Source organism: Chinchilla lanigera, unplaced genomic scaffold (assembly GCF_000276665.1).
Source record: "Chinchilla lanigera isolate Chin_1 unplaced genomic scaffold, ChiLan1.0 scaffold00016, whole genome shotgun sequence".
NCBI classification, from domain to species: Eukaryota; Metazoa; Chordata; class Mammalia; order Rodentia; family Chinchillidae; genus Chinchilla; species Chinchilla lanigera.
In genome coordinates this window covers 21,664,423-21,690,351 of record NW_004955417.1, presented here as the reverse complement: position 1 = coordinate 21,690,351, position 25,929 = coordinate 21,664,423, and the positions used below count along the sequence as shown (strand labels likewise).

The 25,929-nt window shown below is 37.7% G+C and overlaps 1 protein-coding gene across 8 annotated transcripts in view; it reads left to right on the top strand.

Annotated features, from left to right (window-relative positions):
- The window catches only part of Trps1 (trichorhinophalangeal syndrome I), a 238,593-nt gene extending 222,786 nt beyond the window's left edge, over positions 1 to 15,807 (top strand). For all 8 annotated transcript variants that reach the window (XM_005381891.2, XM_013512791.1, XM_005381890.2 and 5 more), the window contains 2 exons: positions 6,073 to 6,195; positions 9,175 to 15,807. In XM_005381891.2, the coding sequence (XP_005381948.1) occupies positions 6,073 to 6,195; positions 9,175 to 10,236 (1,185 nt within the window). In that variant the 3' untranslated portion in view covers positions 10,237 to 15,807. The remainder of the gene's footprint in view (positions 1 to 6,072; positions 6,196 to 9,174) is intronic.
- The last annotated feature ends 10,122 nt before the right edge of the window (positions 15,808 to 25,929 follow it).

The following is a 25,929-nucleotide window of genomic DNA, read 5'->3' as shown; positions in this document are numbered from 1 at the left end:
TCATTGCAAGCCACCATCTAGTTGTAAGTTGCTCTAGCTGTAGCGTTCTTTATGTTGTGTAGGGCGGTATGCAGTCAGTAACCTGTTTGTTCTGTTTTCAGGGAAAAGAGGCACAGAGGAGATGAGAAAGCCTGTCTCCCTGTAGTGAAAAATAGTGATAAGGACTAAGATAGTATTGATCGTTTATTCCACAGTTATGATGTGAATACATATCTGATAGTCATGAACACATTATAACTCAAGTCGATGTCAACTCTTGATAATTAATAGGGCAATGTTGTTGACAGGACATTGCTACTAATGGAACAAAATAAAACAAGTGTTAACTTATTTTTTAAAAATCAGATTATTGCACATTTTATAAAGGCACACAGAAAGTGGATCTTCTCATGACTAGATGACTTTCAGCCTTTAAATGGGATTTGTGAAAAATACATGAGTTTCTTCAGAGAAATTCCCATATAATGTACATGACTCAGATTGTCAGTGTCCGTGCGCTATCTCGGTTTGCATCACTTCTGCTCCGTGTTTTCTCCACTGGAAACTCTAGGACATCGCATTGCTGCCGTGCTTGTAGCACGGTGCCTGGCACAGGTGGACACTCCGTAATTATTCCCGTATCTGAATTGAATTACGTTTACCACTGAAATTTTATGACTGCAGAATTGTACCAGAAGGTTCTATCATAGCCATCTGTGCTTTTCCCTGAAATGAAATTTGCAAAGAATTCTTGATATAATCAAATAAACACAGAAAATATTTAAAGAGTTAAAAATATTTGAGGTACCTCCAGACTAACAGCACGTATATCAAATTTCAGATTGATTCGATTTAAAATGGCTGATATAAAACCATAAAAAATGTGGGTAAATACTCTGCCCATCAAGGGCTGTTATGTAATTACATGGTTTCAGTATGGTTCTTAGTCATAGAAAACTATTATAAAAGATCATTTCTGCACAAATTCCTTCACCAATGGAGACTTTTAATATCTTAGAAGTGAATATCCATGTCTATGAATGCTAAGCCACTTGAGTGAATAATTCAATCAAATTTACTTTTTATTAATCAGATGAAATCGGCTCTTTGTTAATAATGAAATTTGAAAACCTTAAAATCTTTGTTTTTGGCAGCTCTTCAAATAATAAAATAAAATAAGCAATAAAAACAGCTGAATCAATTTAACTTTTTTTAAATTTTCTTCCCTTAAGTCATATCTCGATTTATCAACATAAACGCCAAGACTGAGCCTAGAATGATATATAAGTAACTGAAGAATTAAGCCCCCCAAAGCAAAACTTGATCAGTACTTGGGAAGAAAATTAACCACAGTGATACTGACAGAGTGTTTTACTGTACACCTAAAGACTAAAGCTATTTTGTTTTAAAGTATTTTATCTTTCTTGGTATACTCCGATGCAAGTGGGGGATTAGGTTAGACTTAAAATGTAGTCACATTAGAAAAATACGTGTATCATTTTCTGTTTTAAATCCTGGCAGGCACAGTTATGCACAGTATACCCACGTTGCTGTTGTAGAAAATCACTGTTGTGGGTATAATACATTTGAAATACAGAAAAGTTGCCTGAAAATATCTCAGCAATTATTGAAAAGAACTTGCTAGACCGTTCACACTCGCTTAAAAACTCTAGTAATTCATCTTTCAGTTGCCTGAAAATATCTCAGCAATTATTGAAACGAACTTTCTAAACCGTACACACTCGCTTAAAAACTCTGGCAATTCTTCTTTCCATCCCTTACCCTTCTTTTTCTGCACAGGATGTTACCAACAAACATAGACTGTGTGGACGTAACACACAAATGCAACCTTAACATCACTAGTCAAACTATTAACACTAGATGCTGAATTTAATAACAGTCATTTCCTTACATTACTGATAGTAGTTTTTTTTTTTTTTTTCCTGTAGAAATGTGCAGTTGGGCTTACTTTTAGGTTGGTTGGAGTTTTGGGGTAACTGTCTTCATTCTAGTACCACCTGAACCCTCATGGAAACAGACAGTGTACTTAAGAAGTTCAGGGGCAGAGAATGCAATGTGTAGATGACTTTAAAAGTGCAAGTTGTTCACTGTAACAGGGTCCCTTGGTAAGTTACTTATTCCTACCCATAACATTATCCATAGGATTCCTAATCTTCTATTCTCCTGCACAGGGTCACAGGGGTGTAAATTATTATTATCTGTTAAACACAGCTTATAGGGCAAGAAAGATTTTTAAATCTACACATGCACATCTAGAACCATCAGCCATTGCGGATGACTACAAGGATGGAGGTATCGGAGCTTTGCCCTCCTGACTGGCCTAGCAAAAGCCCAGTTACGCTGTCAAACTGTCTCTCAGAAATAGGTGTGGAAGGATCAAATGATGTGTTTTCTTATTTTACTTTCTATAACATTATTGACTATCTCGGCCCAACTCTAGAAAAACTTGTCAACCTGAATGGAATAAGTTTGAAATGGATTTTAAAAAAACAAAACAAAATACAACTTGTCCCCTCCCCCAAATAGGGAGTGAACACTAAGGACAAAAAGAATAGCAGGTAAGACTATTTTGAAATTTTGTTAGTATTTAGCCATCCACAACAGAGCTTGTCCTTGGTGTTTCATAGACTATTCACGCCTGTTAGGAAACATGATTTCTGCCTTAAACAAGCTTAGTACAAAGGAGAAGAACAAAATAAGTTAAAACTCTGCCATGCAACATAAACCATGAATAAAGTAAGGGCTTTAGTGCTTTTCCTTTTCTTTAAATGCAGAGGTTGCTCTTTATGAAGTGCAGAGGGGAGGTGCCACTTGGCAACCTTTGCAGACTCTTCTTTCATAGCTAACTGTTCTTGGCTCTTTTTTTTTTTTCCCTGTCATTTTGAGACAGGGTTTCACCATGCCATTCAGACTGACCTTAAACTGACTTTGTAGTCCAAGCTGACTTAGAACTCATAGTGATCCTCCTGCTTCAGCCTCCACAGTGCTAGGATTGCAGGTGTGCCCCACCATGCCTGGCACCATTTCTCTGGTTTTGATTGGGCTCACGGTATGGATAACTTCAAGGAAGTGTCTTCCCTGTACATCCATTACACAGTGTGACCAAGTCAAGGATCTCACCTGCCTGGGCCATGGGGTAGAGAGAGACCTTCGTTTGTGTGGTCAGATTTTTTTCCAGAAATTTCAGTGCACCAAAAATACAGTTCTGTTAAGCTCACCAAAGTGCTAAATCTGTGGAAATGGCAGGTAGCATCTTATGGGTAAACTACTTCTCCCCTCCTCCTCTCCACCCCCGCGCAGCAGGCTCCTATTGAATTTGAGGTGTGAACACCTTGATATTTCGCTCTGACTCAACTTTCCGTTCTCATATTTGAGAAGATTTGATAATATCCACCTAGAGGGCTGAAACAAATTGTGCCTGTTTAATAATGAGACTTGAGGTGAAAACAAAACTAACAAAGTATGTTTCTCATATGAAGGAAAACATACTTGAATCCCCTGACGCACAGCTAACTTACGGAACAATTCCTTCATGTCTGGTGCTGTCTTAATTGGGTCTGTTAACCCCCATAACTATCAGCAGCTCACACAGTAAAGGTCGGGAGTATTTCAGACCTGAGAGTTAAGTAATTTGCCCAGAATTGCACCTAGTGAATGGCAGAGACAGGTTTTGAATACCGGTAGTCTGATTCCTATATCTGGTTATTAACTTCCAACGTATTTTGACTCTGAGTGAATTCAGTACCCTGATGTACTTCTATGTAAAATAAGATAGGGTTTACTTGAAGTATAGTGACTGTTATTGGAGGCTATGAACTACATAAAGCAAGATATACCTGTGGAAACTGGTGCTGTAATTTCAGGGTTTTCCCTCTAACTAATGAAGGGCATTTTTTCTGTGAGAGAATTAAGTACCCAATTGTGCAAGGGTTGAAATGTTCACTGAAATCAGGATTACACCCACTTTGGCATGCTGTGTCAAGACCCAAGGTATAAGGAAAGACAAGCAGGCTGGAGTGAATGTTCCGCATTCAGATCTGAACCTCGGCCACGTACGTGCATTAGTTTGCAAATGGCCATTGACACTGTCTTTCTGCGGGTTGAGTTGGTGTTGATTCGTCTAGTGTGTTCGTTAGATTTGGGAAATGATAATTCTAACTGAACTGGGCTCCCTGGCTTAATTTGGATAAAAGGGGCCCCCAGAATGAAGGATAAACCCAACCTCTAACAGCCCACTGGTTTAGGAGCAAACAGCATCCTCTGCTTTTATAGCTAGTCTCAGTTGGGACCTTTGGACCTCCGACAGAGTGTTTGATGTTGCTGTTGTGGAAACTGCGAAGAAACTTGCTGTGTGTTCCCAGTCCTGACTTGGGGGAGGAGGGAAAAAAAGGGGTGCCTGGGATTATCTTTGGGAAAAATCTAGCTTTTATTACATCACCCAAAGTGGCACAACCTGCTACACTAATGAAATCGTGTTCTTGGTTTAAAAGGGCAATTGTTAGCCTGACTTTGCGCTCACTAAAAACAGTCCCCCAACCTTGTTAAGTTATTGCCCTCATTTCAGATTTTTATAGCTGTGCAGCTTACCAGCCCTCATTTCTTTACGTTTCATTCATTTTCCTTGTATTGATGATTAATGGAGGATGTCGAATGTTAGAGTGAGCAGGCATCAGCAATTGCAAGATCATAATTAGTTTAGCTGACGAGGGCCTCTGATAGCACTTGCATCTGGATGGAAAAATTACCCTATAGGGAACTGGCTGCTCACCAGGTCTTTTTAGTGATACATTGTGAAACACCCGATGAATCAAATGCCCTTTCAATGCCAAGAAAGTGTTCCAGTCTTGAAGCCAAAATTATGTCTGCAGAAAGCTTTCCATTTGAAATGTATCAGAGTACAATTATAACCATTGTATTTTCTTGGCAGGCGTACCACTCTGCTACAGTATGGACTCCAGTTAAATAAATTGCCTAAATTTTATGTATCCCTGAAATTTTGACTTATAGCGTTTATAATATTTAATTTATAATAAAATTAGGTTCCAGCAAGACTTTTTCCACTCCTTATCTAACATGCATATTTTATCATTAAAGGCTTTGCTTCCTAGAAAAAGGAAAGCCGAGTCGCAATCTGGGCTGCCTTTTTTTTTTCTTTTGCAGGGAAAGACTTCCATTTCCTGCACGTTTGCATGTGTGCTGCAAATACAGCCCGACTTTTGTGTAAATGAGAAGTTTACTAGGATCATTACTTGAGAGCAAGAATATAACCAGTGCTACTAATTATCTACTTTCAAATACTTTTATTTTTCAGTCCAATGATTGTAGAATTCAAGCTACTAAAAGCAATCTGTATTTGGAAATGCTTGAGATTTCCAAGTCTTAAGTCAAATAAAATAAATAAATAGCCGCTGATGGGACAGAACTGTCTAGCTCAGAAGGCACCGTACGCGCTCTCAGTAATACTGTACTCCTGGCAGACGTCCCTCCCAATCCGCCCAGCACTGGGGAATAGAGGGTGTTTCTCTTTCACATTTTAGCAGTTACAGAGGAAAGCCCAGAATCAAGCGTGTGATGGTCTCAGTGCTTAAGTTACATGAATAACACACAAAAAGACACAAATTGGGTTTACTTTTCAGTAGGTTTTTTTGTTGTTGCTGTTTTTTGTTCCAAGCTTGACCATATTTTAAGACTCAGGTAGCATGTCCCAAAGTGTGTTAAACACATTGCCACGTTCTGTCTTCTTTACTCTTGTTTTGACACTTTTAAAAGGTATATTTTAAAGTTCAGCATTTTGGAGTCGTCATTAAAGGCACACAACCCAAAGTTCAAAAAGTTAAAGCTGCTCCTGTGAAAAGCCTTTGGTGTTCCACACACCTCATCCATCACTGCAGGGTTAATTATAATGAAAATCAGCGGTGCCTATTAGACACAATTGAACCTGACCTCATTATGGGCAGTGTGGTTTTATACTGTCATTGTTGCAAGTCTAAAGACAAAACTCCTGGGTTGATTTGGTCTAACTCCACCGATCATGTGACTCACCTCTGACCTTGGTTTTCTCCCCCATTTCAGAGGCGTAGAGGCTCTGGTGTTTTTTGTGCCAATTGCCTGACCACGAAGACCTCTCTCTGGCGAAAGAATGCAAATGGCGGATATGTATGCAACGCGTGTGGCCTATACCAGAAGCTGCACTCGGTAAGAATTTGTCCCGCTGTTTCAGGAAAAGCTTTAAAAAGTCGAGCTGGCCTGCTTGGTGGTGTGGTAAGTCCCACTGCTGGCTCGGGTCTCCTGCCCCTGCGGGGTCGTTCAATACAGTCACTTTGAATGTCCCTGTGATTTATGGTAGAAGGGCCTTAGATGTTAGGAGGAGATATATTTGAGATCATTAGTAATGCATTATGCCTCTTTTGATGTAAAAGAGGAAAATGATTTTGGGGAACTTCACCTAGGAGATAGTGGACCTAGTGGTTATTGGAATTTGGTGCAGTGAATTTAGGTAGAAGGGGAAAACCTCCTTGAAAGTTTCACAGATGTACCAAAGTTTAAAAAAAATAAAATAAAGGGAGTCTCCAGGATTGATACGAAAATATACGACGGGGAATGAATCCAGTTTGCCTTTGGATGTGCTAGTGCTCTCTTGGCTGTTTGGGAGCTGGAGGCCAGGTGCTCTCAGAAGCATAGCTCAGGACTAGGACAGACATTGCTACAACAGGCAGCGGCCGCAGTGGGGATTTGGTGAGGACTCAGTAGTTCTCAATAGCACAAACACCAAGGTAGGCTAAGCTGCAAAGTGTGTTGTGCTTTTGATCTCCAGCTGTTTGGGCTCATGGGGATCCACCAAATTACTTGTTTTCCAACTTTTAGTTAGAATTCTGTAATACAATTTAAACTGGCAAACCCCCCATCTGCATATTCATTTGACTTCCGGAAGGATTCTTTATAGTTTAGAAAGTTTATCTGCTGACATGAGCTGACTTTAAAATAGGTATGCCCCATTTAGTAAACAGAAATCTATTTGCCTCTGCCTTTTTCATTTTCTTTGGCATTTTACCACAGCTCTTAGCATAAGCCAGTGAATAGATTACAGCCACGGGGAATACAGCTTTAGACAAAACGCCCTCGTAAATGGACCATTGGAAGCACTCTTTAAAAAATGCATGCTGCCAACAATACTAATTGGGAGTAAACACTAAAAAACTTAGTTATTAGAATGTAGCTAGTAGAAAGATCCCTCCCCCCGCCACCATGTACACTGTCTGTCAACCTTCACCATGTATGCACATTTATGCACAGCTTTCACTTAATGAGTACTAATAGTAATTTCTGTAATTGGATTCTGGCCAATCATAGGCTAAGAATTAATTAAATTACTGCTCTGCCAAAGTATGATAATTTAACCACTGTGATATAAACTATTTTCTAAAACTTACTTTAATGTTCATCTCTCCAGAGGCAAGATGTTTTCAGTTTTGAGTCTTTACAAACCATACATTGAGACACATATAGGCTATGCTCACGCGGAATTGCAGCAAAAGTTGTGCAAGTTTAAGAAAAGGAATTAATGCATATTACAGGTTTCTTTATTGTATGGGAATACAATCTACAATACTACATATCCTTATAATGCTAATACAGTCTATAAACCAAAACATTCTGGAAAAAATGATTACACATGGCATATCCAAGCCACATGTCATTTTTCATTCTGAAACCAGTAATTTAATTGTAACATCAGTGTGTTATCTTCCTTTGCTTCAAAATAACTTGTCACAACAGAAATCTTCCAAAAGAGATTTATATCTGCATTTTGTTTAATATATAAAAATACTCCTTTGTAAAGTGTCCTTCTTCAGAATAATTCACAAATTACATGTTATCTATATTTTTTTTAGAAATTATTTCCTGATTTCAATATTCTTTTAGAGAAATGACTTTAGTACACTTGGAGATACTCGTAAACTTTTAATGTTTAAATATGCATTGATTGAAATTATTCTTTTGATTTTATGAATCAAAGTGAAAACTCTCCCTGCAAGTAAAGTTTTTATTATAGTCTTATCCATGGATTTTAGTCATGTAATATAAACACCTGTTGAACGTGTACATAAATACCAATCATGTAATGTCTAAGCTAAATAAAATACTTAAGCTAAATTAAACTCAGCATTTATTTTAAGTAGGCTAGAATGACAGATTGGATATTTGAACCAGGCTACAAATGAATTTAGATTTTCAACATAAAACTAATACTTCACCCGTTAACAAGTAAAATCTTCCAGATTGAATAGGTAAATATCACTAAAGGAAGAGAAAGAAAAGAGGAAAAAAAAAATCCTTCTGACGTGGCTTTGATTATCTGATGTGTTTCCTGACAATTCTGTCAGTTTGTCTTTGTTTGTGCTCTGATATGAATATTCTGTGTTCACATTTGCAGTTCCTTAAAGAGATGCATGCATTAGTCAGTTTAAACTGCCATAACCAAACCATAGACTGATTGTGTCAAAACAACAGAACGTATCTTCCCACGATTCTGGAAGCCGGAAGCCCTGGAATCCAGATGGCTGGCTTCTGGTAAAGGCTTCTTCCAGGCTTAGATAGCTACCTTCTTGGTGGATGGAGAGAGGGCTCTCCCTGTTCATCTTAAAAGGCCATAGTCCTGCTGGACTGGGGATCCACCGCTCTGATCTTACGTTACCTTAGTTACCTCCTAAAGACTGTTTCTAGGTACATCCACTCTCATGTTAGAACAAACATGTGGAACAGCATGGGGTGCAGTTTGCTCCACCGAGATGTGTACCTATCTCCCCGTGGATTGCCATCATTTTAGTGGATAAGTCAAAATTCAGAACTAGTTTAGGGAAATCATACTTTTCCAAGTAACTTTCTATGGTGCAACGACAGAATCTGATGAATCTGGAAAAGCTGCTTTCAAGTGCATTAAAGTTTTCTGTCCCCCCTGCAAAGATGGGCATGATTTAATTAGGCGAAAATAGTGCACTTTGGTTACTTCCTTTGCTGCTGCTTAGGGCGAAAGGAGGAGATTTAGTAAATCTACAGCATAAACCCTATCCTTGCTTTGAACTGCAGCATGGTTTATATTTGGGAGGAATTTTTAATGCATTTTAATGTATTTTTTAATGTTTTCCTTTTATGTATTGTGTGTGTTCTCTGCAGACTCCCAGGCCTTTAAACATCATTAAACAAAACAACGGTGAGCAGATTATTAGGAGAAGAACCAGAAAGCGCCTTAACCCAGAGGCACTGCAGGCCGAGCAGCTCAGCAAACAGCAGAGGGGCAGCAGTGAGGAGCAGGTCAATGGAAGCCCATTAGAGAGGAGGTCAGAAGAGCATTTAACTGAGAGCCATCCGAGAGAAATTCCGCTCCCAAGCCTAAGTAAATACGAAGCCCAGGGTTCATTGACTAAAAGCCATTCTGCTCAGCAGCCAGTCCTGGTCAGCCAAACTCTGGATATTCACAAAAGGATGCAACCTTTGCACATTCAGATTAAAAGTCCTCAGGAAAGTACTGGAGATCCAGGAAACAGTTCCTCTGTGTCTGAAGGGAAAGGAAGCTCTGAGAGAGGCAGTCCCATAGAGAAGTATATGAGACCTGCAAAACACCCAAATTATTCACCACCAGGCAGCCCTATTGAAAAGTACCAGTACCCGCTTTTTGGACTTCCCTTTGTACATAATGACTTCCAGAGTGAAGCTGATTGGCTGCGGTTCTGGAGTAAATATAAGCTCTCCGTTCCTGGGAATCCGCACTACTTGAGTCACGTGCCTGGCCTACCAAATCCTTGCCAAAACTATGTGCCTTATCCCACCTTCAATCTGCCTCCTCATTTTTCAGCTGTTGGATCAGACAATGACATTCCTCTAGATTTGGCGATCAAGCATTCCAGACCTGGGCCAACTGCAAATGGTGCCTCCAAGGAGAAAACAAAGGCACCGCCCAATGTAAAAAATGAAGGTCCTTTGAATGTAGTAAAAACAGAGAAAGTTGACAGAAGTACTCAAGATGAGCTTTCAACAAAATGTGTGCACTGCGGCATTGTCTTTCTGGATGAAGTGATGTATGCTTTGCATATGAGTTGCCATGGTGACAGTGGACCTTTCCAGTGCAGCATATGCCAGCATCTTTGCACGGACAAATACGACTTCACAACGCACATCCAGAGGGGCCTGCATAGGAACAATGCACAAGTGGAAAAAAATGGAAAACCTAAAGAGTAAAACCTTAGCACTTAGCACAATTAAATAGAAATAGGGTTTCTTGATGGGAATTCACTAGCTTGTAATGTCTTATGAAGACCTATTAAAAAAATACTTCATAGAGCCTGCCTTATCCAACATGAAATTCCCTTCTTTTACTCTTCTTTCTTTTGATGAGTAGGTTACCAAGATTTAAAAATGAGACAGGTGGTCAGTGAGAAAGAATGGAAGGTGGTAAACAATCATTTTTTAACACTTAGCGAATCAGAGCTATCTTGGCCATATGTCCTGGGGAAAACGTTCCATACAAAGTCCCACCAGATTATAACTATGCTTCTGTACAAGGAATAAAAAATGTCTAGAATCTGAAAGGGTTTACATAGATAGTACGATACAAAAGCAGTATTGGCTTGGCCAGTGGCCCATTTGTTCAAAAACTCAGACGTTGTGTCCTACATTTAGAAATATCAAGAAATCCAACACAAAGGAGGAAAAATTGAATCTTGAGGGTGAGGGAAGGAAAATGGTGCCCTCTCCCATCAGTCTCCTCTCAGTGGCCATGTTTCAGATTTGGACCTAGAAATGCGGAACTCTGGTTAGGCTTGGTGAGAGAGCAGCAAGAAACGTGACAGATGGGTGGCACGATGGTTTCAGCCAGCCCTGCCTGTACATACACATGCACACCCTCCTTGATATTATCGTCCTCTAGATGTTCAAATAGTCTGTAGTCCTTTCGTTTGCAGTTTAGGTTCATTTTGTCCAAATATATTCCTATTTAAAAAAAAAAAAAAAACAATGTCCTCGATGCTTACGTAGTAATTTTATTTTAGCCAGATACTTCTTTCTTGTTTATGACGAACAAGTTTGGATTTTTTTTTTTTTTTTTTTTTGCCTCCTGTCGGTCACTAATCTCACTCGGCACATTATGACTAAAGAAATCCCCTCAGTTCAAAAAGAATAGGTGGATGCAGATGTCACACTGAGGGTTTAATTTGCTTAGAATACATGATCTTTCTCCACAAGGTAACCTGCTGTATTTATTTATTTTCCTTTGGTTAAATATAATGTCCAAACTTTGTGGTCAGGCAGCGTCTAAGGTTACATTACCACAGACTGACAGTTAGTATATGTACCAATCAATCCCTTCATTAGATTATGCAGGTTTAGGTAAGTAGCATTAAATAGGATTCTTAGAAGTATGTCTTCATAGTACTTTTAATACTTAAGGCTTTGTAAAAACTATCCATGAAGGGAAAGCTCCTCAGCATAACTGCTCAGGGAAATAGGGCTACATAACTGAACATTAAATAATTGGTTAAAGGTGCTGTTAGTCGAGCCTCAATGCTTGCTACAAGGATGTATGTACAAGGACTGACTTTAATAATTTGCATTATATTGTCCCAACCAGTAGTTTATTTTTTGCCACGGAGATGTAGAAGATATTACAAGCTACTGGATGCACTGTCAGATTAACTTATTTCATTAAAGAAGTTGGGAGAACAAATAGGAAAAAAAAAAACTTATTTTTCTAGTAAATATTAATGTATTACATTTCAAATAATGGTGCCTGACATATTGAATAAATATTTTCTACAGTGTACGTATGCAACAAAGATATTCCATCACACATTGGAGTCAGTTCTGGCTCTGCCTAGCTGTTTACATTTGCAAATGTAGCAAACAAGGTAATGAAGCAACTATTTCTATTGCAGTAGATATCTTTTTGTGTGTGTGTGTGTGTGTATGTGTGTGTGCATTAAAGTTGTAAACGGTAACATGAAAGTTCTTGATATAATGGTATGGAAAACAAGAAAGAAATGAAAATATTTTTATGCCTACTTAGGAAAAAAAAGGGTAGCACTATTCATTCCAAGTACTTTTTTTTTTAATTTTTAAGCTCTTAACTCACATTGTTATGCTTAAGATGATAAACATATATCCTCTTTTTATTGCTTTGTCTATGTTTCAGAGGAAACATTTCAGAAATTATTTTGATGAGTGTTGCTGGAATCCGCAGCACTGATGTTTTATTGCATTCTGTAGTGGCGTTTGCACTCCGTTTTGACGTTAATTTGCAGTTGCTTTGTATTGTTTCGTTTTGTTTGGGTTTTGTTTCTTTCTCACAGTGCCCGTCTCTGTTTCTTTAAAGTTGGATGGCAGGTAGAGTTCAATCAGTTCCTGACTGTTGTAGGGGAATGAAGTTAAAAATACCTTTCTGATATTGTGTTGTCATTTCCATTCTTGCATTTTCATTTTTCCTGAACAAAGAAAAAAGAAAAAAAAAAAAAGAATGAGAGAAAGAAATCAGGACTAAGTCCTCTGCGTCAGTTTTGTTGTGAAAGGGCCTATTCTGATCTCATCTGTCGCATAGCTCTAATATTCACATCATCGGAAACCAAGAGGCAGGAGGAGCTTTGACGTCCAAGTGATTTGACAGAATTTATCTTTCTTAGGAATTTTGATGTAAACAGACAGATCTGAGAGGTGACCAAGATCTTTTACAGAGATTTCCCAAACAACAATAATTGGTTTCCTTATTTAAAAAGAATATAAAAATGCAACGTAGCAATCCTCGAGCAACATGATATATAGACGGCTTAAATCAGTAGTAAGCAGATGAACCTGAGCACGGGAGACGAAGGGGCCGGTAACACCAGAAGTTTGTTTAACTTGGGCAATATTACAGGTATTACTTTTTGGGCAAAACTACTCTTCAGCAGTTCCCACATTGTGTCAGTCACAAATAGATTGTTCATTGTTGACATGTATGCCTTTGTTTTTCATTCTTTTTCTTTCTTTCTTTCTTTCTTTCTTTCTTTCTTTCTTTCTTTCTTTCTTTCTTAAACAGGCATCGTAGTAATGAGCATTGGAAAATACATATCACTTTTTTGGGAATATTTATGTTCAGTCTACTTTCAGTAGAATATTCTTTGATAGCATTGGCATGATAGATCTTACTCTGTACTCCTTTATTATTAATATTTTATTTTCATTTTTGCTTTCATTAGTATACATATTCTGGTGGAAAAGAAGTCGGGCTTTTTAAAAAGAATGAAAGGTTATCATAACACTAAAATACTCCTTATTTTGATGAAGTTAAGGCCGTTGTTCCATCTTGCAAAATGTATTGTACAAATGTTTTCTATTTAAGAGTTCAGAATCATTTTGTCTTCGATTGTGAATGATTTTAAATGAGCTACTTAGGTACTTAACCTTTTTCTTAAGAACTTTCAAGATGATTTAGAAATGTTCCCCTCTTGGAAAAAGCTTCCCTTTGTCCTGTGATGAATATTATAAGCCAGCTAAAACTGTATGCCACATAAAACCTGCAGGTCTTTTCCAATTACTTGTCTATATTCTAAGTTGAGCTTTGGCTCAAACGTAAGGCCAGGACCAGTTCATGCATTCTTCCTCTTCTTTTTCTCACTCTTTTCTCATCATCGCTTACCCAGATCTACATGTGAGTTGTTGGGGGATAGAAAACCTTAAAGGGCCAGCCCATCTTGGAGATGGTGGATTGAGAGACACTACACCGCACTAAGCAGGGGAGAGAAAGGTGGAGCTCTCTGTAGCTAAGAAGGCAAAGAGTGAGGCCAGTTCTCTCTACGTGACATATCTGAGATGTTCTTTTAAAACTCCACTTTGAAGATAGTGGTGTTCTGTTCTGTTCTAAATTGTTCTGTTTTAGTAAAGATAGATTTTAGGCAACAAGCGTGGGGATTCTTTTCTAAGGTCATACTAATGAGAAGAACAGAAAGAAGTGGTTATCTTTAAAGAGGTCCTTGTTGAAGCCTGTGGTAGCACATTATGTTCACGATTGCACATGTGCACGGAATCTGTTATGATCCAGTGCAAATACAGCTCCAAAAATATTAAATGGATATATATTTTAAAATGCCTGAGGAAATACGGTTTTCTTAATAAACTGAAGAATATTGGTACTGCTATTCAAATTATTATTAGCCTCGTGTGTGGTTGCAAAAGTCACAGAGCGATCTGTCTTGGAACTTCCAGCTGCCTGCCTGTTTAGCCAATGAATATGAATACATTTCTGTAGGCGGAAATATTTGCTGTCCAGTGTTGGAAATGTGAGATAAAGAAGCCGTTGGTCACACTGTTTCTGTGCTGTATGTAATTCTTTTGGCTAAAGCTGAGATGCGTTCACAGCTACCTGTCTTTGGGTTGAAGGTCATGGCAAAAAAAAATTTAAGAAACGAGCAAACAACTCAAGACATTTTTGGTCAGCAAGACACAGGAGAAAACTTGAGGAATTGAAGTACAACCTGAATCTGAAACTAAATGTACTAATCAAAGGTAGGTACAGTTAGGTGGATGCTAGCAGCAGACAGCTAGCTGATCGTGAATGAGAACAGAAAGATAGGCGTCCCATCTTGGAGGCCGGTGTCATTCTTTCCAAAGAAAGACTTGGCAGAGAACAGGCTGGTGTTTCGGCATTGCACATCCCATTGGCTGTCCATTTCCGGTACAGAGTGATTTCATTTCCGGTAGAGTGATTTCACATGTTCCCAGTAGCAGGGCAGTTGTTTAGGAAACTTCTCCAGTCATTTGCAGTAATTAGAACTTTGGAAGCTACCAGGGCAGAAGTGTTTCAAGTCAGTGATGGAGAAAAATGTGAAACGGAACAGTAATCCATGTGTGAGCACTGGATAGTGTATGTTCCTGTGCTCTCTCAAAAGGAAAAGGGCGCTCTAAGCTTACTCTGTCCTACTTAAGAAAAAAGCGAGAGTACCTCTTACCGTGGACATAGTGCTTAACCTTCATTAGACGAAATGATCTCACAAGACCCATAATTCCCCAGCTGGATCCTGGTTTTACCCCTGGTTACTTCTTCAGTACATAAACTGCAGCAAATCACTTTTTCTTTTTGTGCCTCAGGTTCCTCAACTATAAAGTGGAAAAATATATTAATAATAATAATAGTAATGTAGTACTTGTTTGTAAAGCACTTTGAGATCCTTGGTTGAAAGGCACCATAGGAGTGTCGAGTATTATGTGGCCAAGGGGTTATTTAAAGTTAGTTCCCAAGGGCCAAGAAAGGTTGGGGTCATTTCTGTTAAAGATGAGCTGTAAATATTATAACTAGGCAGCCTATAGTGTTGACTCTACAAAGGCAAAACTGTTACAAGGCTGATAAAAGCATAGTTTATTAATGGCTACCAACAAGGCAAATACCACAATAACCAATGCCAAATCCTTTAGGGTGTACTATTTGACAACAACATTGATAATCTGGGGGGAGGGATGGGTGGGAAACATCTCCAAATGCCAATGTACAATTAACTTACAGCAATATTCACCAGCAGAAAATGTCTTTCATATGGAATGATTTCATGTTGCTAAGAAAAAGAATTCAATTTGTAGTCCTGATTTGAACATTAGAATGTTGGCTATAATAGTTCTGTTCTTACAACACATGGAATTTTTTTGTTTTATTTTATTTTGTTTTTATAGTGCATGTCCATTTCTACTCACAAACATGTTCTTGGTGTATTTCTTATGCAAACAATCTTCAGGCAGCAAAGATGTCTGTTACATCTAAACTTGAATAATAAAGTTTTACCACCAGTTATACACAATGGCGTTGGTATGGTTTATACGGATTCCCTTTCATTCATGTAGCACTAGGAAATACAAAATAGTGTAACATATAGACAGGTTTTGATGAATTCAAATGGTGGGATGAAATCACTTTTTAAAAAATATCACTAAGTCTGATAACGCCTGGATTCTCTTGACTTGTTTTTGCTTTGCACTTTCTTTTTTCCTTTAACCAACCAATCTCTTGATAGATTTTGTGTAAAAAAAAAAAATTATACTCATTTCTTTAGGAAGATTAACACTGAAAATTTATTACACAAATATTTATTGATATCAAATATTGACTTTTGAGTCCTGGGTAGTGACTATGACATATAAAAACTCCTGCTTATGAAACTTGTTTGATTCCATTCAGTATACCCACATGAATATGATACAGAGATTGTGATAAGTCATCTCAAATCTTTTAAATTAATATATCCAATACTTTGTTGGATTAGAATGGAGTCAGAGCAGATCATCCTGTAGGAAAGTTTTGAAAGAGGAGCAAGCAGGTGAAATCCAAATAGGGAAAGAACATTGGAACACTCATTTAAGTGTTTTTAACCAGAAGCAAAATCACGAGAGAACAGGACATAGAGTATACAAATAATTGAATGCATCAGGATCTGTTTGTTGAAAAGTTTCAAAGTAGCACCTACCGTCTGGTACCCACCGTCCTAGCACAACCTGCATTTATCATTCTGGTAAACTGAAATTGATGAACAAATCCTCTGATGTATCTTCTTCTTGTTCCTTGTTCTTTCCCACGTTTTGAAAGTAGAGGAGTGGAGACTTGGAGGGGCTTTCATAAGGGACCAAGTTCATTCCACAACCAGAGGCAACACTGTGTAGATGAGAGTGTAGTAGTGACACTATGATTTTTTTTTCCTTGTATAGGATCTGTTATCTTCCATTAGAGACTTCTTTGCAGATAAAGTGGAATACACGGTGTTCTCCCCCTACACTGTCAGAATGCCGGGAATGGAGAACAACGTGGCCAAGGGCTATTTGGCCTTGCTGGAACAGAAAGAGGGCTGGTCAGCAGACACCATCCCTCCCCTTATGGCCCCCCACCCCAGGGAAGGTGGACAGGGCAGGTGAGGAGCACTCCCCTGCCCAGGGCCTTCCAGGTGGAGACTGCCATGGAGAGGTCATCCCGCCCGTCTCTCTATCTGTAAGGGTGAACTTTGCTCCCAGCAGTATCTGAAAGCAAGAGTGCGAACATGCCTTCCTAGATTTTCAGTTTTCAGGAAAAATTAGACAAAGGAAATTTTATGTGGAATCTATTTTTTAAATGTCAGTAGCTGGCTTTTTTTTTTTTTTTTAACTCCACCGAGCCAACAAAACACTTGTTCAGAATAAATCCCACCACTAGTTTACCACAGTGGACTGACTGTTGGAGCATGAGCAATCGTGAACTCTGGTTAGTAACAGAGAAGAAATTGGGCAGAGTTCTGGGCTGTGCTGGGGCTCCTCTTGGGTTTTGTCTCCAGGCCTGACACATCTTCATCTCCACCAGGAGACCCAGAGAGCCGGGGTTGCACCCCCAGCTGGGTCCCGTTGCAGTCACATTTATTACAGACTAAAAATATTTGAGCAAAAGTGTCCTGTGTCTTTAAGCAGGCCGCAGATTACTTTTTACTTTTGTTCTCTGTCATTCTGACCCCACGTATATTGGTGTGTGTGTGTTCCTAAAGATACTGTCAAATAATGCTCAATTCCCTTATATCACTCTCTATGTCATATTTTAGGGTGAAAATGGAGTAAAAAAGCAGTCAGTGGGGAAGAAGTGACTTTGTTATATTTGATCATAGAAATGAATAATTTCACAAATTTTTAAACAAAATCAGTTGAGGAAAATCTATGGTTTTACATTTCTCTGATACAGTCAAGATGTCCACAATCTGATGATTACTTTCTGTAAATGATACAGTATTTACAAAGGCTATGAATTTTATTAGGCCACCACTGGTTTTTCTCTACCAATTTCTTGCTTAATAACAATGATGAAGTCAGGAAATACTTTTTCTTCGGATAATCCTGAGCTAATAAGGTGATATATATGTATGTATATATATATATGTATATATACACACATACATACATACACTCCCATATATATATAATTGAAAATGTTTGAATTATTTATATTGAAAACAGGTAAAATTCATCCCAATGCATCATTAATTTTAGGAAATGGAAAATATATTTCTCATTTTTAATCACCTTTTTTCAAAAAGATAGCATGCACTTTGGTTATGCTAATACTGCTCCAGGAAGTATACATTCTTAGTTTCTCTAAATGCAATCTTATCAATTCCTAAAGATGCACCTTTAGAAATTCGGAGTTCTACTATTTTTCTTGTGACTCTGGTTCATTTCTGAGTGGGGTAATTCATATTTGTTGAATACTGATTTTGGTTTCAGAACTTTGAAAGGGCACCAGGAGGCAGTTAAATTTTGGTGCCTATTTTTGATGCTTCTATAAATGCGCAATTAAATTATAAGGCTCCTTTGTTGTAAAATTTTTTTTTCATTTGTGGACTTTCTGGAGCTTCAATTATCACATTTAATATCAATTCACAGTTGTCTTTTTTCTCTGCACCTGAAGTTTTTATTTTTTATGAGGTGTATTGCCACAAATTAGATACACATAACAATCACATTCACTATAGGGAATCTGTACATGTACATGATGGATCTCGAGTCCTCTTTTTTTTACAATTCCCCTCCTCTCTCCAACCCCTCCTCCCCTCATTATTTACACTTTGCCGCCATTTTTTCTTTTCCCGTCCTTCCTTCACCCCTCCCTCTTCCCTAGTTCCCCTCTCCTTTTGAACCATTTCTTCCTATTTCACAATATCTATCATATTTTTTTGGTTCTTTCTTACACCTTCAGTTTCACACCTGAGATAATGCAATATTTACACGTGTGTCCCATTTATGTTATTTAAGAGTATGGTTTCAAGGTTCATCCATTTAGCTATAAATAGCTCAAGTTTATGCTTCTTGACAAAAGTTTTGCCTTTACCTTGACTCAACTTTATTAAAATTTTGGGAAAAAAAGTTTCTATTTTTACACATTGACTTTTAAGTGTGAGATAATCTGTATTAAAAAGTCCTCCATATTTGATAACAATTGCAGTGACTCCCAGGAGACACTGAAGGAACCTTTCTTTTCTTAGGTTACTAATAAAGGAAAAATCAAAAGCCTAAGTCAAGCAGACCTCAAGGACTCCAGAAGTTTTTGAGCATGAAATTGCTTTACTTTTTCAGCCATGCCTTGCTCCTAAAATTATAACATAGAACTCATACTTCCTATACACATACAAACATTAAATTAACACAAGTCACCTCACAATCGTGACAACTCTTTACCGTGATTGAAAAGCATAATTGGAGTAGTTTGCTCGGTATTTTCACACTACTGACCTGCGATGGCAAGTGAGACTTCAGAACTGCTCAAATGCAGTGGAAAATCTTTCTAATTTTTGAAAAAATTTGTTTCTGAATTGATGCCAGCTGATTCTGACTCTCCTGGCAGTCTCATATTTACATACTGCATTTAAGCTTTAACTTTGGGTAAAGTTGTCCACAATAAAAGCACGGAGAAGCATTTCTCACGTGACACCTTCCTGCCCTGGGCAATTTCATTCATTTCCAAACACTGTTACCTTAGTAACATCTTGTTCAAAGGGAAATGGATTCTCCTTTGCTTTTGAAGACCTGGATTCTTAGTGAAGGACTCCTTTCTTGGACATTTTAAACATTATTTCATTAAAGTCTGGTACAAATGCAACTTCGATGAATGCATCCTTTAATTCAAATCAGAGGCTTTAACACCCTCATAAATAGTGAGTAGATAATCACATAAGTAACCACGCTGAAAAAGAAACACAAAATTCTAGCCAGGCCTGCTTCTTACCATCTGCTTCCCGGGCTGCTCACAAATGCTCAGGTGAGAAATCCGCTGAATGGAGAAAGTTCTTCCTCTTTCACACTCCTGTTTCTACCAGATTAACCTCCAAAACTCAACTGCTTTATAATTAAAATCTGTTCTTTTCAAGACAGATAACCCATGTGTAGCTCTCTAGGCATGTAAACATTTGAAACTGTCATTTTACATAGAAATATATTTTTAATATTTCTTAATGGTGTAAACGCCCAGGGAAAAGACTATTGACTATTGGCTTCCACCATTGTTCACACTGTTAGAAAATGAGTTGTTTTAAGACAGGTTAAGTAAATAGAAGCTAAAATTTGTAAGTTTTAATACAGTGGACTGTTTTAAATTTCTTTGGTCCAAGGGAAAGATAACGGACACAAAAAGAGGCCAAAATTTTATAAGTTGTTTTAACATGATAACTTCTATTTTGAAAACAATTTTCAAGGGACTCTGGAAGTTTTACAAACATGCCATATATATATAATATATATTATATATATGAATTCTGAGCTCTTAAGAATGAACATTTAGAATCCAGTTAGCTATCAAAAAGATCTTTACTTTCCTTTTGAAAAGTACAGTTCCTCTCTAAAAACATTTGTGTATGGGTAATGTATATTAATAGAAATACATAGTGAATTTGCATTTTGACAAGCCAATTTACATACAATTAATTATCTTACCAAATATGCAAAGTTTATTAAAGCAGGCAAGTGAGGCAATCTATACTCTTCTTACCTCAAGTGGAGATCTTATTCAGACATCCACACACAGGATTGAGCTCAGAGCCTCCTGGAACATACTAATCTTCTGTTTCCCAGGATGACTACATCACCTTGGCCTCACCCATAAATGTTTCTAGAAATTCTGGTGGTTATAGGTAACATCTTTACATAGGGATCCTTACATATGGAATACTATCATAATGGGCAGTAAATACAATAACGAGATCATTGTTTAATTTTTGGGCTGTCACAACAACTCTCAAAATAGAAAATATAATCTCATTAACACAACAGCATAATTTGCAAAGGGAGGGGGAGGACATACAAAACTTGTCATTATTCATGAGAAAACCAGCAATATGACAGAACTGGTTCAAAAAAGGATATGAAAGGCTAAAAGAGAAAATGTTGGGGGTGGAGGGTGTAGGACAGTGGAATAGCATACGTCTTGCGTGCATGAGGCCCTGAATTCAAACCCTGGCACAGAAAGAAAGACAAGGGAAGAAAGGAAGGAAGAGAGGGAAGGAGAGAAGGAAAGGAAAGCCAAAATTAGACTTAAATTGGATGCAACATAGGTCATATTTCTCTGGGCAATAATGATCATTAACATCTTGGATTATCTTCATTACTGGGTAGAAAACAATTATGCCTCTTCTGTACAAAAAAAAAAAAAAGGATTTGTGATTTGTGTCTGACCAGTTTCCTGCAAAGTAACTTTGTAGATGTAAATAATAATAATAAATATTTGCTACAATCTCTAGGACAGTGGAATGACCCTTGAAATAAAATACCTTTTAGATCGTGCTTAGCATGACAGTGAAAAGTCAAACAACCATCATTTTTGCCTCAATTCCAAATTTGGTTATTTGTTCTTCACAAAGTAAAGAAGAATCTGAAAGTTATTTAAACAATTGCATTTTTCCATAGTATGCACTTTCTCCAAATGAGAGTTACTACCCTTTGTCAGATTTTAGTGTTTTGAAACAGCTTTATAAGGCAAAATGAATGTACATTCTTAAAGCACATAATGAATGAATTTTATTTTCCAGACTTTCAATTAAAATCAAATTCCCCACAATATAAATACCACACTCTAGAAAGATCCCTACTTTTAGCCTATACTCAGTTATAAAAAACACCATAGGAAGGGAAAAATACAGAGATTAAAAACCAGATCACTCAAGGTACATTTATGAGAAAACATAAATATGTCTTTTTTATATTTCAAAGTGAGGGATATCTCATGGAAGTGTCACAGAAGACTAAGATCCAGACAAAAGTTTTCTAATCTCACTGAAGATTTTATGAGTCACTAGAGCTTCCTTCTTTTCCAAAACATCTAGACATCTATCTGAAATTCTCATATGGGCAGAAGATATTTGCTGTATCTTCTCCTTAGGAGATCAAAACAAAATAACTCTCCCACCCAACCATATTTATATCTGTTTTTATCACTCGACTCTTTTTTTAAAAGTGCAAAGGATGGCAATACAGATGATAATCGCTCTTGCATTTCTTCTCCAACTACATGCCTTCAGTCTACCTCAGGAAACATTTTTATGTATAGCAGAAGAGGGAAGAAAAGGGAAAGGAAGGGAAAGGAAGGGAAGGGAAGGGAAGGGAATGGAAGGGAAGGGAAGGGAAGGGAAGGGAAAGGAAGGGAAGAGAAGGGAAAAGGTGGCAAAAGTACAGGAGGATGAGTTCATTGCAGAAGATCAGTAAGGACAAAAAAAACTCATTTTTCTTCGCTAATTTCGAAGATTGTGTCTAGTAATGGCAGGAACTTTTTTAATTCAATGTAATCATTCATTAAGGTGTTTAAAATTGTCTACTCAGAAAAGAGATTGTCACAAAAATGCAAAGAAAGTAACATTGCAGAATTGCTTGGGGTATGAAATTTTTAAAAATTGCTTTTTGTTGTGTTTTTTAAAATTTTATTTTAAAGAGAAATGAGAAACATAGAAACAAACAAAAAGAACAAGAGCAGCATAGCAGTATCACAAACATAAACAAGTGTCCAGTGAAACTCTTTTATGTATTAGGCATTGTGTAAATATTTATTTAATCAATCATGAAAGACAAAGCATTTGCATGTATATACCTGCAGAACAGGAATGCAGATACAAAATCTACATTACTCAAATATACACATGAGAAACTAGTAAATGCAAGTGTGTGCACTACTTATTTGTCACTGCTATGGTCTGAATATTCTCTAAAGTTCCTATGTTGAAATCCTCATCCCTAAGCATTAGGAGGTGGAGTTTTTAGAAGGTGATTAGGGCCTAAGTGTAGGTAAAGCCCTGAAGTATGGGCTTAATGAACTCAGAAAAGAGATCCAAGACAGACCCCTTCCCCTCTACACCCTGTGAGGAAGGAAAGGATAAGACAGCATCTCTCAGCCAGTAAATGGACCTTCAGAAGATACTGTGTCTACCAGTGCCTTTAATTTAGATTTCCCAGCCTGCAGAACTGTAACAAAACTTTGTTGTTTCTAAGCTACCCAGTTGAGAGTATTTTGTTATAGTAGCACAGATAGATTGAAAGAGGAGCTCTACTGGTTATCTACTAGTAAAGTCCCGTACTACGCCTCTACTAGCTCAAATAGGAATTTTTAAAAAAAGATTCCCCTGAAGTTCCTTTGCAATGTAGATGAGGACTGAAGAAAATACAATGTTTGGACAACTTTCCATCACTGTTCTTCTTGAAAATTTGCTGTTTGTTACTTTTTTAGTGTCTCTTCCTACTTCTTTCATCCAAAGTTGACTCTGTTATTTTGAAGAACACTTACTGATCATCAATATTAAGGGAACTCCATATGCTCTCTTGTAACAAATTGTGTCAGGAGATAACACCACCATAATAAAAATCTGGCCACCATCCTAGCTGTCTCCATTGTTCTCATTCCAGTGTCCAATCTTGGAGAAATCCCTGCTCATTTGACTTGCTAAGTGCTTATCTACTCAGCCACCTACTTCTTGCATCCCTCTGTTTGGCATCTTTATTCAGGTATATGAGTGTCTTTGCTACTTAAATAGAGCTTCCAACAGTTGCCAGGTGAATGCCATAAAATGCAAATATGAGCAGCTTGTCATTCAACTACATTAAGACCTTCATGGCTTCTGCTTAGTTTACAGCATAAAATGCAAGTGCTTTTCTACAGTAAAGTTTTCGGGGTTTGATCCCATAGACCTTGACAGTTTTTTCTTCCCTGGTAAAGCTAAATTGATTATAATTTCAAACACATTTCAAGTTGATACCATTACATGCACATTTCCTCTTATTTCAGTGCCCTTCTCACATTTATTTGCCTTTCTCATTACTATCAAGATTCAAATCAAAAGTGATCTGTTAGCATAACTTCCCTGAAGAAGGAGCTGAAAATTTCCCTCTTTTGGACTTCCGGGCCCATGCCTGCCTTTGCACTTGTATCCTTTGGAAATAACCTTCCTCTCATCAAGAGAGTCGCAGTTGAGATGTGGCCAGCCTGAGAAATTAATGCTTTTTTTCTGTTATTTAAATTAAACAAGCACATGAGACTAATGACTAGGTAGTGCCTTCCACTCTTCCTGAAAGGATCTGAAAGTTATAGTGTTCTACCACTTGGGAAAACAAGCATATCAGCACATTAATACCCTTTCTTAACCTATATTTCTGTGGTAAAACACTGACAACAATTATAAACACATACTTAAATGAATTAATGTTATAAATACCCCCCAAAAGTTATTTAGAAATAGATCAGTTTTTTTAATTTCTTCAATAATTTACTTTGGCAAATACACTGACGCCACTCTATATTACAATCCAAGTCCCTGCCTCTGTAGTCAGCTAGAGCATACTTTTCTCCATGGACCTTTGAAACCACTGTGAAAAATTGATTTCACTTCACTTGATCTCAGGTTGGCAGTATCAGAGTACACATGTATTTCTGCACCTTATGGGCGGTTTGATGAAATAAGGGGGAACCAAAAGCTGTGAATAATTTTCAAACTTCAACCTTAATTTCAATATTTTCAAATTTAACTAACAAGGTAATTATCCCAGAAAGTCTCCTAACTAAATGATTTGTGAAACTGTGACTGTCCCATTAAAATGACACAGTACTCAATCAGGAGAGAAAAATGGTTCTCTGAGGTTTGGCCCTATTAAACAGGTTCTTTATATCATTACCCACTTCTCATTTTGAATGTGTGCAGCTGTGTGTTTCTCTGTGTGTATAAAGGAAAGTGTCCCTCACCACAAGATGGCTAATGTCACTGTAGATCAGAGCAGCAGAGACGCAAAGTACAGATTCTGGGCAGAGTGCCTGATTGGAGTCCAACTTCTGCTTCTTACCGGTGCGGTGACAGTGGCTCAGTAGTCCACTCTACCTTAGTTTCTTTGACTCTAAGTGGAGATGATAACTTGATCTGTCATGCTGACCTGGATTGTAACATAGCAACGACCCTCCTGGGTTAATTTTACAAAGCAGCAGAGAATATTCCAAGGTCATGCTACAGTCTCATCTCAGATCAGCCGGGGGCTCAAGTCAATAGTCTCACTCACTTCAGAGACAGAAACAGTGGTTTGTATCTGGAAAATTGCAAGACACCATGCCCAAGGAGAAAAGGCTCAGGAAGCTCCGCAGCAAATGTGTTCACCCAAAAGCACTCTGCATCACTCACACTCAGAAATCACTAGCAGATAAGGCTCTGAGGCACAGATGTGTGCTCTTTCCTTGTGCCCAAAGAAAAACCAATCAAAACTAGTCAGTGGTCAGGGGATAATGTTTACCATTACTACATTGACTATCTCATAGAATGGTTATTTTAGACAAATGAGTTAGAACAGGGGATGTACTAAGTTATTATTACAGTATTACCCAGCTGAGAAGCAAAAGTATGATGTGTGAAATGAGATGCTTCCAATTTCATGTCAAAGTAAATGACTTGAGAACTCTGAGTCTCCTAAAGTCAGCTAATCTCAAAGGAGAAGTGTAAGTGAGGGATTAGCTAATGCAGTGGTTCCCCTCCCTCAAATATGACAATTTTTCAAAAAAATCCTTTGATTGTAATTCCTTTGTGGAAAAGAGTAGTCATTTATATGTTCATTTGTACATCCAGCAAGTACTTTTTAAGGATTTCTTAAATATAATCACTGTTCTTAGTTCTGCAGATATGGTAGGGAACAAAACAGAAGTGGTTGTACCATCATGGAAGATTTGATATTAAATACAGCACACATATGTGCTCACTTAAGGTTTTAATAAATAACACAGGATTTTTCTCAAAGTGGTAAGACCAATAATGAATATTTGGGAACTTCATAAATTTAAATGGTACTAAATAATTAGTCATCCATTGAACATAGACCATGAACATCAACAAATCTTATGGTCTAAGCCTGTACTAAGCACCATTAATACAGAGGTAACTGGGGCATGATAGTTTTCTCAAAGAG